General features: G+C 36.9%; 1 protein-coding gene across 1 annotated transcript in view; it reads left to right on the forward strand.

Annotated features, from left to right (window-relative positions):
* Positions 1-13,601, forward strand: part of RSRC1 (arginine and serine rich coiled-coil 1) — a 367,121-nt gene that overhangs the window by 187,985 nt on the left and 165,535 nt on the right. The window contains exon 8 of the mRNA XM_074192717.1: positions 3,359-3,395. Coding sequence (XP_074048818.1) covers positions 3,359-3,395 — 37 coding nt within the window. The remainder of the gene's footprint in view (positions 1-3,358; positions 3,396-13,601) is intronic.

Here is a 13,601-nt window from a genome sequence, read left to right on the forward strand (position 1 = left end):
TCTTTCTTCACACTGAGCCATCCTGCTGTTGTGGTATGACAGGAAGGACCAGAGACTGTTTGATGTAGATGCCTAACTTCCTCTAAAGCAAGACCCCTCAGAATGCTAAGATCAGAAGTGGAGGAAGGCTATGAGAGAGGAAGGTGGCGAGCATGGTCAGAAGAGGCAGGGAGAGGGGGAGGCTTGGTGCAGGCAGCCTACAGGGGTCCTGTTCTGTGAGAGTCTCAACCACATGAGTGATGTGAAGGAGTAGAAGACAACAGGAATAGGGAGGGGGAGAGAGAGCAACAAGGGAGAAGAGAAGGGGAAGACAGTCTGGAAGGGAGAAGACCAGCCTGGAGATCTAGGGGTTGACATAGAGAAAGATGGGGAAGATGCACAAGACCCAGAGGGAGAGGCACTTGTTCTGGCCTCATCTTGGCACCTATAAATGCAGTTAAGTTGTTGGCACTATACTTCTTCAAAGGGGTTTTCTTCAGTGAGGGCAGAAGGATACTTCAGGGTAAGACAAAGAGAACTAATATTTTCAGTGAGTTAGCAAGATATCATATTCTGTCTTCAGCTTAGCCTAGACACATCATAATTATCCTGAGCCTCAGTTTCCTTCTGTATAAAAATAGGATAACCATATGTGCAGTGACCACAGGATTGCTGTAAGTGGGGCAAGGAACATCTAGCCCAGAGGCCCACAAGGCCCACAAAATCATTTGGTCTGGTGCTGGTAAGGCAACCACAGGTGGAACCCAAAATTTAATAAATCCTGGGGCTTTTTAGGAGTGAATTAGTTAAATATCTGACCAGATAGAGCAGGCTAGTTTTTTAAGTTTTGACCCTTGGCAGAAAAAAGTTTCCCCATCCCGTAAGAAAATCATTTTTTGAACCTTGAACTGGTCACCTCCATGTATCATTTCCTTCATCTGCAAAATGACAGCATTAGACTAAAGCTGATCTTTAAGATGCTTGACAACTCAGAACTGCATTGACCTTAAATTGCTTTGTAAGTAAGCATCATTATTACTGAAATTTTGAATGTTGTAGTTAAGTTTGCTTTCCTTCACAATATGCTTTCTTGTGATGTATACATTCATAATGAGGTTGACACTTGCATTGATAAAGCTAACTCAGTGTTTGGTGTAAAAGAAAATGTGGCAGAGAAGAGGTATTAGACAGATGACCAAACTGAAGGTCTATAGAGCCATTGTGCTCATCTCATTGCTACAAGCCTGTGAAACTTGGACAGTCTACCAGTACCATGTCATGACCCTGAATCATTTCCATTTCAATTGTCTTAAGATTTTGAGAATCACCTAGCAGGAGAAGATACCAGAAACAGTCCTTTCTTAGCTAAACTGCCTAGCATTCAAATTCTCCTGCAGCCCTGATGTTTTGGCCAAGTGGTCAACTGCCAAACATATGTTAACCTAAAACACTGATTTACAAAGAACTGACACAAGGCAAGTGCTCAAATGGAGAACAGAAGTAGTAAGACAACTCTCAAAGTCTCTCTGAGGAAATTTGGAATCAGTTGTGAGACATGGGAACCACTTGCATAAGGACCACCCAACATGCTGTACCTGCATTGAAGAAGGTTCTGAGCTTTTTAGGCAAAACAGATTTCCAATAATTCGAATGTGAGATGTGCAAATTTATTCTCCACTCCAAATGTCCATATGTATTATTTGTGCTCAACCTGTGGTACTACCTTCTGAGCTCATATTGGTCTGATCAGCTACGGTCGGACACACTGTACATTGACCCCAAGTTAGTGATGTCATTTTAGTTCTCTTCAAGAATGATGGAGAACAACCAATTATCACAAATAATAACATTAATAATATCAATAAAAGGGCTCAGACATGGACTTTTCTATTTGTAGCTCCTTAGGAAAATTTGGCACTTATTTATTGTTTTGAAATTTGCTTGAGCATTTTATAATAAAACAGCCTGTTAATTCCATTTCCTCTTTACTGCTGACTTTTTATATCACTAAACAGCATATCCACCTTTAAACTATTAATTATGATAGAACAATATTTTTATTAGACATATAGTAAATAAAACAATTGATAAAATATAATAATAAATAATATTAATAATGATAATTTCTTGTAGCAGAGTAACATTCTGCTAACTCCAAATACTGCAATTTCAAAATAAAACAAAACCTATTTCCCAATCAATGGGTATTTACATTGTTTCTGTTTCTTTACTACTACAAAAAGGGATATTACAGCCATTTTGGTGTACAGTGGGGCTTCCCCCCCCCCACCTTAACCTCCCTGTGGTGCAGCAGTAGAATCATTGCGTTAAAGGATATGTCCAGTTTAGTCACTTTTTTTTTAAGTTTTCAACAATCATTTTTTGGCAAGGTTTTGAGTTTTGTATTTTTTCCCCTTCCTCTTTAAAGTATTCACTTTTATCAGATGATATGTAGAAAAGAACATTAAATAAACAATTTTAAAAGACTTTTCTTTGGATTTTTCTTCCGTGATTTTATTTGTAGTAATTTCTCTCATCTCTTTTGCCCTTGTTTCTAATGTGCCAATAGTTACCTTTTGCTTGTGTGTGAATATGGTAGAAATGAATATCAGGAAAAATTGATTGTAATCTAGATACCCAGGGACTATTGATTTTCAGAAAGAACATGCCCTTTTAAAAAGTTGTTTCTAATAAGAATCTACAAGAGTTGTTTATTTGTTCTCTAGTTATTTTTCAATTATGCCCAACTCCTCATGACCCCATTTGGATTTTTCTTGGCAAAGATACTATGGAATGGTTTACAATTTCTTTCTCTAATTCACTTCACAGATGACGAAACTAAAGCCGACAAGGTTAAGCAACCTGTCCAGGGTCATACCACTATATAGTTTCTGTGAATAGCTTGAAACTCAGTTCCTCTTGACTCCAGACTTGGTGGTCCATCTCCAGTGCACCATTGAGCTGCCCCTAAAGACTTTTTTTTTAATTTTTAAAAAATTGCTTCTAATAAGAATCTATAGGACATTGTATAATATTTTTTGGTGTTATTTATTAAAATAGCAGCATGACTAACTTCTTTTTCTCTTTTCCTAGTCCACAAAAATAGCACAGGGCATTTTAATGGCATTTCAGTGAAATATGAAATACCATTTATTAGATGAATTACTGAGTTTATATTTATTGCTGGTCTTTAATAGAAATTGCTCTGCATTATAATAATAATGTAAAAATAGAAGTGTTAGAAAAATACTTTGCATATATATGTATGTATACATACATAATACATAATAATAAATACATATTTTTATATCCAAATGTCAACAAATCACTGGAGACAAGAGTTTAGCAACTATTTAGAACTTTTGTTCTTCTGTTACAGGGATTCTGGCAACATCAAAGCTGGATTAGAACATCTGGTAAGTTCTAATTTTCTCTTGAACATTTGCATCATCTTTGATATCTGCATTCTAAATGAACACTTTGAATGAGTTTTGAATGCCTTGAATTGAGAAAGTCAGCCTTTCCCCAAAGGGTCAACTCACTTTTATTATGGGAAGCCACTTACATTTTCATTTGTCTTCTCATTTCAAGGGAATTTTATTTTTTTTAATTCCTTATTTTTAATGTAGAGATGAAACAAAATGGACAATAGCCCTTAAATTGCTGGTTTACTTAATTATAAGACAGAGCAATGTGGTGTTGAATTTTTGACATAACCTGATCTGACAAAAAGAAACTTCTTTTATAAGAAAAACAGTCAAATATTTCCTACATAAATATGGTATGTTTTAGTCATTTAAAGTCTTTGAAAGAAGTGCACAGCTTTGGGTTTTTTTTTCTGTTGTCTTTGCTTTATGAATAATGCATTGGTTTAAACTCCATTCAGTTCTGTAATATGTAATAATCATTGAAATGCAAAATATTTTTGGTTTAAGTAAACATATTCAAACCACTAGTGAAATCGAAGCAGATTTTACATTAAAAGCCATGCACTGATCAAAAACAGAGGGGGGGAAACTATGGTATTGTCACCAGTTTGAAACTCATTCAGCTTGCTCTTAGTCTTTCAGCAAAACATTAAGCAGTTCATCTAAACAGATCATTATAAAGTCATGGTCTGGTTTCTGGTCATATCCAAATGTTGAATAATTAATGGAGCAGATTCTTTTGTAAATACAGTACAGTACAAGTACTTTTTTAAAAAAAATAAAGATCATTCGTGTATCATATAGTAGCTTTGTTAGCTATTAATATACAATACTTTGATACCACAAAAACAAACAATAGCAAAACACAGTGCTATCAGCAGATAGTATTTAGAATGTAAACTCTCTGTTGGAAAGGATCAGTTTAAAGACAAGAGAAATGGAAGTCTCTCAGTGTTAAAATTATTTCCTAATCATCATAAACATATTTTTGCCAAAAGGAATTTAATAATCAAAGTTAAATATTTATCAGCATCAGTACCCTGAAAAAATATTTACTAGATATTTACGTGTTCATTAAACTGTGCTAGATATTGTACAAATTATTCTGGATGTGGAGATCTCCTTGATCTCCAGAAGATAAAACAAGAGATTCACTAGTTTAAGAACTTGTAGGATCTTAGACTCTAGAGTCACAAGATTACCTAGAAGTCATGTAGTCCAGCACTGTTGCCATACAAATAAGGAAATTGAGGTCCAAGGAAGGGAAATTGTTGTTCCCATCATCATCGTAATTAATAAGGCAATTCCGATTTTTTTCTGTAGATATAGGAGAGCCATGGGAGGGTGTGAAAACTTCATTAGCAAAAACCTGGGGATGGTGGGGTGAGGGAGTTCAATGTGTTAACTGCAAGTTCAATTTGAATCAGCAGGGTAATGGGGTGCATTAAGAGACGTGTAGTATTCAAGACTGGGGAGATAGTTTCTATTTGAATTTGACACCATCAGATAGAAGATGGATTGGAAATGGGAAAGACTTAGAAGTCTAAAGACCAAATGGGAGAAATTTTTTTCCATAATCCCAGGAAGATGGAATAGTAGCCTAAATTAGGGAGTTTGTATGAATGGAGAGGAGGAACTCGATGAAGATGTTCTGGTTGTAGAAGTTACCAAATTTGACAACTAATTAAATATTTGGGGTAAAAAGTCAGGATGACATCAAGAATATAAAACATAGGTAACTAGAAAGATAGTGATTCTCTTGACAGTAATAGAGGTGTTCAGAAATGAGGAGGGTTTGAGGGGAAAGGTAATGAGCTCTACTTTGGACATCTTGAGTTGGAAATATGTACATAGTCTCCATCCAGTAAGAGAAGTGCAGTTGGGAATTCATGAGAAATTGCTCTCTGGTACTGGCTAAGAAATAGAATGATGAGTCAGTGAAATACATTAGGTACACAAGACATAGTAGTAAAGGACCATAGTAATTTGGTGTTTCATAATACCAAACATCTGGTTTTCCCAACAGTTTTTGTCAATTAGTGAGTTATCACAGAAGGTAGGGAGTTTATGTTTTTCACAGTTATGTTTTGCATGATCTCACATGAAAAATCGAAATCAAATTGTTTGCCTTCTCAAGGAAGGGGGTTCTGGAGAAGGTAGGAGGAAGGAAGATAATTTGGACCTCAAAATTTAAAAAATAATAAACAGAAATGTTTTTACACAAAATTGACAACTATTTAACAATATAAATAAAAGAATATTTTTTAAAAAATTAAAAGCAAGATATCACAACTAAAGGCTAATCAGGTTTTCATAACCCTGAAGAAAAGTTGGCCCAATCCTCAATCAAGGTTTCTTTCATACCTTGATTGTCAATTGAGCCCATTTATTTGAAATAAACTGCCCTCTTTCCTCTGCAACTGTTATTACTTCTCAATACATAATTGAGAATTCAATTGAATGACAATGAAATTTCTTGTTTCCTTTGTTTAATTGGTGTTTTCACATATTAAGCCCTCCCCGTGTAGTAATCTAAATGATCATTTTCTTTCTCAAAGTACATTCAAATAGTATTTTAGAATTTTAAACTGTTTTCCCCTTCTCTGGACTGAGTTCTCCTACTTGATCTTTCTCTGAGAAATGTCCTTTAATTGCTGTTAAAATACAAACTTATTTTAAAGATACAAGAAGGATGAATGCAGGTTTTAGGATACTCATTAAGAGTATGTTATTGATGTTTCTGATTGTTTGAAAGTCACTGTAATTTTACATTATCAAATCAACCCACCGGATATGAACTGTTCTTAGTTATTCTTTGCAAAGTTTTGTGCAGTAATAATAATTCTCAGGAACATTAGTAATGTTCTCTGGGAGAGATGAAGCAACAATTGTTGGCCAGGTCTGAGCCTTGCCTATTAGCTAGGATGCCACTGAGCATCCTCCTTGCCCAGAAGTACCAGCAGAGACTGTCACCTGGGGTCTGTGCTCCTAAGGACCTGTGAACACTCAGATTCTTTGTGCCCTCACTGTCTCACTTTGAGAAAGACATGAGAAGAGAGGCAGTCTAGCTTACCACTTGCATTAGCTACCAGTTTCTTCTTGTTCACCTTGAATGGAGATATAATTTCAGAGGGGTACCCTCTTTAATTAAGTCCCTCTGGGGGAAATTCAGTGAATGTTAGATTAGACATGACTACTAGACATGGATTTCCTATAGAATTACAAATTCATACATTCCTCTTTGAAATCCTGTTGTGTCCAATTAAGAGATGGGGTATAGTCAGTAAATTGATGGAGTGTTCAATCTCCTGGTATAAAATTTTTAAAAGAAACACTAAAACCATAAAGTCTGTTTTTTCCGAACTCTTTGATTCTTCATATTTTTCTTAGGCTCATTGTTTTGTTTATCATGAAGAAGAAGTTGCTTGATAGCACAGTGGGTAAAGCTCTGGGCCTGGTGTCATGTGTCCATGAAGAGAGGTGCTTTAAATTTCTCTCTTTATTTGTTTAATAGATATATGTGGCCACTTCGTGGTACATGGGCACTTGTAGTCACTGAGAAAGAATTGGCAGACAGGTCTAGGAAGTATGAGTGTGTGTGAGCATATTGCATGTTTTGCTAGAGGCTGAGGAAAAGAATGGAGGCTAGAAAAGGAGATTCCCCCAGTGTTGTATCCTTTTCCCCTATATCACATCTCTTGCTGCAGGCACATTTCTTTGTTCAGTTATATCGTTATCAGTTCTAATTTGACCTCGGCATGATACTCCAGGTCCTTGGTGCAGAATTCATAGTCTATGAACAGCATTTTCAGCAGCAAGTTGATGGTCCTTGGGGTGCAGTAGAAAAGACATGATCAGGCCCCTTCTTTAATGTCTTTACCACTGATAGCATCCTATCTGCCAGGTCTGATAGCCTCCCCAGATGAGGACTGCGAGGACTGGGCTAGAAGCTAAACTGAGGGGGTTGAGTTGCCACTTCTCTCAGTGTTCGTGTGCCTGACTTCTGGTGGCAGTTGGTCTGTGGTTGTTGATGGTGATGAGAAAGGTGGATCCCTTTACCCCAGTGATTCCTCTCCTTCACAAAGGCTACAAAACCTGGACATAAAGCAGGTCGAATCATTTGGGAGATACTGCTAGTCCCAAGGCTCTTGGGCTTAGGGTCCTGGGCTGTCTTCCTCAGGGTCTGAGGGGAGTTGGAGTCATGGCAGTGGTGGTTAACTAGCACTATCCTTGATTCTAGTCCTTGACTGACTTAGGAAAACAAAATGAAACATACTGACACTCTTAGATCTTATTTGAATCATCCATTTTGTAAAAGCTTGGTGATTTTGAAAGATCATGAGCAAAATGTTGTAGGCATTTACTAAATATTCCGGGGTTAGAGCCTTTTTCTGTCAACTTGATAAGGAATACATAATTCAGAATGCTTTAGCAGATAAAGCCAGTATCATAAGACATGGAGCTCAAAGGACCCTTTTAGATGAGGAAACAGTCCCAGAGCAGCAAAGTGATTTGCCTAAGGTCCCATCCCCAGTCAAACCCAGGTATTCTCTATTTGCTACACTATCTCTCAGGATGTCTCTCATTTATGGTAGAGCCTTCAGGAGAATGAGCAGGTTTCGTGACTGTGGGCCAAGCTATGGAGGGCTAGGTGGCATTGCAGTGGACAAACCTGGAGTCAGGAGAACTCACTTCTTGAGTTCAAATCTGGCCTACAACTTTGTGTGACTCTGGGCAAGTCACTTCACCCTTTTGGCCTCAGTTTCTTCATCTGGAAAATGAGCTGGAGAAGGAATCGGCAAAGCACACCAGAAAACCCCAGATGAGGCCACAAAGAGTCTGACAGGATTGAAATGACTGACCAACAACAAATGTGCCAGAGACTGAGAACGCAAAGAGATGCTAAAGGAAAGAGCTTCCACCATTCAGGGCTCACGTTCCAGAGGTGCATACTGACACAAAGAGGGAGTGGGGAGGGGAAGGAAGCATGACCAGCTTGGACCCCTCCCCAACATGGACGCTCCAGGAGAAACCCATCACTCAGAAAAGTGGGCCAACAGGGCAGAGGGATGTTGTAGGGTTAATTGGAGACTTTGTCAGAAGGTTGGTTGGCCTGGGCCCTCAGTTCACAGTGGCATACATTGGTGAGATGAAGATCAAGTGAGATTTGTCTCCAAAAACAGATCCTAAATTCAATTGATCTCTTCAGCTGAACTTATGACCTTGGCTTCAGAGTTAATGTTAGATAAGTGAGCCTACCATCCTAGAAAAAGTATAGAGAAGCAGTCTCAAGGAGAATAGAACAGAATAGAAAAGGTTTGGAGTTGGCAAAATGCAGATAAAGTTTAACCAAATCTATTCTGGAGCAAATAGATATATAGACAAAAAGCCCCAGTGGAGCTAGTCAAGTCCAAGGAAACTGTTGTGTCTAAACTGTCTCATAAAATGTAGATCAAGGTGTGTGCCCAACTTTAGATGGGATCTATTTTTTATTAAGAACTGAAGAACCAAAGAATCATGGAGCCATTCCTGGGGCTGAGGAGTTATCATTTATGTATCTTAATCTGGAGAACATTTCAGAGGGATGACCTACTTGTCCTTGTGCTCAGGCAACACAGTCTGGCCATTTAAGTGTTGACAAACCTACTGTCATTAATAGCTTATTGAGCCATCAGTGGTTTGTAAGAATACCTTTGCTGCTTGCCAGAATCATAGGCATTGCCATTGATGATACATGATAATCAATAATCACCAACAGATGTGGATAAAAGCTCTTCCTAGTCTGGCTAAGTTGTCATTGGACCTAGTTTTGCAAATAAAAGTATTGTTATATTTCTGTCACCCAAGTACAAGTGAGTTTTTTTCCTAAAGTACAAAACAATATTTTTTTAAGTTAGTATTTTGAATGTATTGGTTATGATCATTGAATTAACAGAAAAGAAAATGCTTACCTAAACAAGGTGGATATATCTGTTCTTCATTCATTTCCATTTTCACTGTGTACCTTTTTGAGACAGAATAGAAGATAGTGAGTGACCAACTCTGTTTTCTTTTATTTATTTATTTATTTTGAATTTTACATTTTTGCCCCATTCTTGCTTCCTTACCCCCACCCCCCACAGAAGGCATTGTTAGTCTTTACATTGTTTCCATGCTATATATTGATCTAAGTTGAATGTGATGAGAGAAAAATCATGTCCTTAAGGAAGAAAAATAAAATATAAGAGCAAAATTACAGAATAAGATAACAGTTTTTTCCCCTAAATTGAAGGCAATTTGGTCTTTGTGAAAACTCCATAATTCTTTCTCTGGATACAGATGATATTCTCCATCACAGACAGCTCCAGAATTGTGCCTGATTGTGGCATTGATGGAATGAGCAAGTCCATCAAGGTTGATCATCACCCCCATGTTGCTGTTAGGGTGTACAGTGTTCTGGTTCTGCTCATCTCACTCAGCATCAGTTCATGCAAATCCTTCCAGGCTTCCCTGAATTCCCCTCCCTCCTGGTTTCTAATAGAACAATAGTGTTCCATGGCATACATATACCACAGTTTGTTAAGCCATTCCCCAATTGATGGACATTCACTCAATGGGGTCCTAAGTGTCTGAGACTGGATCTGAACTCAGGTTCTCCTGACTCCAGGATCAGTTCTCTTTTTTTTCTTTTTCTTTTTCTTTTTTCTTTTTCTCTTTTTTTTTTTTTAGGTTTTTGCTAGGCAATGAGGTTAAGTGGCTTGCCCAAGGCCACACAGCTAGGTCATTATTAAGTGTCTGAGACTGGATTTGAACCCAGGTACTCCTGACTCCAGGGCTGGTGCTTTATCCACTGCGCCACCTAGCCGCCCCCAGGATCAGTTCTCTATCCACCATGCCATCTAGCTAGTCCCATTTTCATTTTAAATAGGCATTTATTTTCTACCACAAACAGGGCTGCTATGAATATTTTTACCCCTTTTCATGATCAACTCTATTTTCTTAAAAGATCTTCATTACACTTTATGGTTCTTTAAGATGTAGGCATATGTTTTCTTCACAGTATCCCTAGGAGGTAACTAATGTTGTCCCTTCCCATGTATTCTACCTTACCCTCTTCCAGATGGAAAAAATGAGACTCAGGGAGGTTAAATTACTTCCCTCAAGGACATATAACTGGGACCTTTCAGTCCCATTCCAACGCATGTTTCCCCACCCCAAGTACAACATTCTTTTTCTTAGACCACACTGCCTGCCTTGTAACTCATAGGTCCTCATGACAACATTCATCAATTTGTGCTGCAACTGCTTAGGGCCCCAAATCAGTGGTGATTTTCTGAAGTGTTTTTTGTTAAGAAGTATTGTAGTTAGTATTCGAAGATTTAAAAAAAAATGAGATCCCTATCTTAAATAAAGTGACCCAATTCCCCCCTCCCCCTTAATGGTTTAAAAAAAAAAATGTTTATTGGTTAAATTTCCACAGCCACAGTGTGTCCAGTGTGCCTGGGTAGGAATATAGGACTCTGGACAAAGGCTATAGTTCTCTATAAATGAGTCAGGATCTAGAGGTAACTGTCGATAGAGAGGTAACTAGTTACCTAATCTTCATGCTGAAAATAGGATGATTCATGTGGAACACTTTGCAAATCTTAAGATGATGTCTTGTCCATATGGAGTAGAGCAAAAAAATATTAATTAACCATTAAACTGTACTTCCAGCACAGTACTAATAGCAGGAAATACATAGAGTATTCTATAACAGCCCACTCTCCTAGAACTCTGGTTTCTAATTGGAAGAAACTGAGAAAAGAATTCATTTGCAGGGCCAATGGCAAGGTTCAGGGAGCCTCAAAGTGACACTCTTAGGAAAAGGAGTTGGGGTGGAATTGTTCATTTGAAGGAATTCAATGATGATTCCAATGTCAGGACCTCACAATAGCCTCAGGCTGGGGTTAAAGGGTGGATATCCAGCTGCCATAGGCCTTCTATGGTTTTAATGAATGAAGGACAAACATCATGTTTCTAGTGAAAATATAGAAATAAATATATAAATTCAGAAGCAACAGCAACAAAAATGATAATAATAATAATGATACCTTTATATATATTCATGCAGTGAATGGGGCACCACTTTTAATTGACCTGAATCTAGTCCCAGTAATTTGTGAGAGTACAAGTTTTAGTGATATAAGTATTTTCAACCCTTTTCCCAAATCACCTAGCCTAAAAACAAGTCTGTGTAAATTCCTTCTTGATTGTATTACCAGTTTGACTCAAATCTGTCAGCTATGTTTAGTAATATTTTATATTTAATCCTATTGTCCTTTTGTACAGTATAAGAGAGAACGTGGGACAGAGAATCAGGAATTTGTGACCTCATTTCCACTTATAGAATTAAACCAGTTGTAGTCTAATCTCAAATTTTCAATGATTCAGATTTATCATTGTGAATGAATTGGAGAAACCACTAGATCCTTTCCATGTTTTAGTTTATTTACCTGTATAATGGAAATTTGTTACTCCCCTTGCAATCACTTCTTCCTTCTAGCTTACCAACAAAATAAAAATGATAGAATGTTGAATGCACAGTACAAAGATCTCTAGATGTATATGGTTTTAGTTTTGTTGGTTTCTTAAAGGAAAACTACTTTTAATAGTACTAGTTATATCAAGAACACCCAGTTATATCAAGAATACCCAGTTATTGAAAATAAATTATCTTTAGCCTTAACTTTCAGGAAAATGAACTGAAAGAAATCTACTTGTTTTCAAGTTATAATAATTATGCATTGTGGAATTAAATTAAATGAAAAATTATGCTCTAAGGACTTCACAAATACTGTCATGTCTATATTAATAATGTCTTTAGTGTACCTTCTTTTTCATTTATTTCAAACTCTTTTTTATGTGCCTGGCTCTGTTCATATTACCTATTTTGTTGGAATAGTAGAGCTCCATTCTAAAAATTACATTAGAAGATAAATAACATCTACCAACCTTAGTTGTTCTATTGAGACTCAGCGTCTCTCACTCTTTGACTTCAGCAGTGCTAGAACTGAATCCAGGCACTAGTAGGGTGCTTCGTATTGGGTTTTTCTAGAATGCATTCCACAAATAGATCTTAGAAATCTTTCAGCTCATTCTTCTCATTTTACAGGTAAGAAAATGGTTGCCATTGGTAGGGATGTTGAACAAGAACCTGCTTTTAACCCAATGAGAAAGTTATCATTGAAATCCAGGCTTATTGATTCCCAGCTTAGAAATCATTCCCTTTGAGGATTAACATAATTGGGGAGTTTTTTTTTTATTGTTTTCATGTAAATTTATATATTTGTTTTTAAAAATAAAGTAGTTTCTAATTATGATTTTTGGTCTTACAGTGATCTTGGGTTAATCATTAGAATTCAGAATCTGTTACCTGTCTCTTACATTGAGAAAGATAAGAGAGAAAGATACACATACACACACACACACACACACACACACACACACACACACACAGAAACACCCACCCCTCTATTATGTGATTAGTTCTTGACATGAACCACTATGACTAAGATGTCTTAGAAAGAATAGAAGAAATTATTTGGAAAATAAATGCCTATTTAAAATGAAAATAGGACTATCTAGATGGTACAGTGGATAGAGCACTGATCCTGAAGTCAGGAGGACCTGAGTTCAGATTTGGCCTCAGATACTTAATACGTACTTAGCTGTATGACTTTGGGCAAGTCACTTAACCCCCACTGCCTTGCAAAAATCCAAAAACTAAAATAACATAAAATGTGAACTAAAGATTAAAATAACCATCTTTGAAAAAAACAGGTGCTATCATCTTTAAATAATTTTCAGATTCAAATATAGAATGACATTTAAATCTTAACTTATGCATTTTGAAATGTAACAAGGATATGGATTGATATAAAAATGTTTTAAAAAAACAGTAATAGTTGAAAAAGTTGTAGTAAATGTTGTTTGTTTAATCATGAGTTCATTGAACTCCTTTGGGATTTTTTTTGCCATTTCCTTCTCCAGCTCATTTTGCAGATGAAAAAACTAAGGAAAACATGGTTAAATGACTTGTCCAGGGTTATACAGCTAGGAAGTGTCTGAGGCCAGATATGAACCCAGGAAGAAGAGTCTTGAGGGCTCTCTGCATTAGAGCTCCACCGAGCTGCCCCTGTAATAGCAATTAACATTTATAAATGAGGCTTTGAG

This window comes from Macrotis lagotis, chromosome 6 (genome assembly GCF_037893015.1).
Source record: "Macrotis lagotis isolate mMagLag1 chromosome 6, bilby.v1.9.chrom.fasta, whole genome shotgun sequence".
Taxonomy (NCBI): Eukaryota; Metazoa; Chordata; class Mammalia; order Peramelemorphia; family Peramelidae; genus Macrotis; species Macrotis lagotis.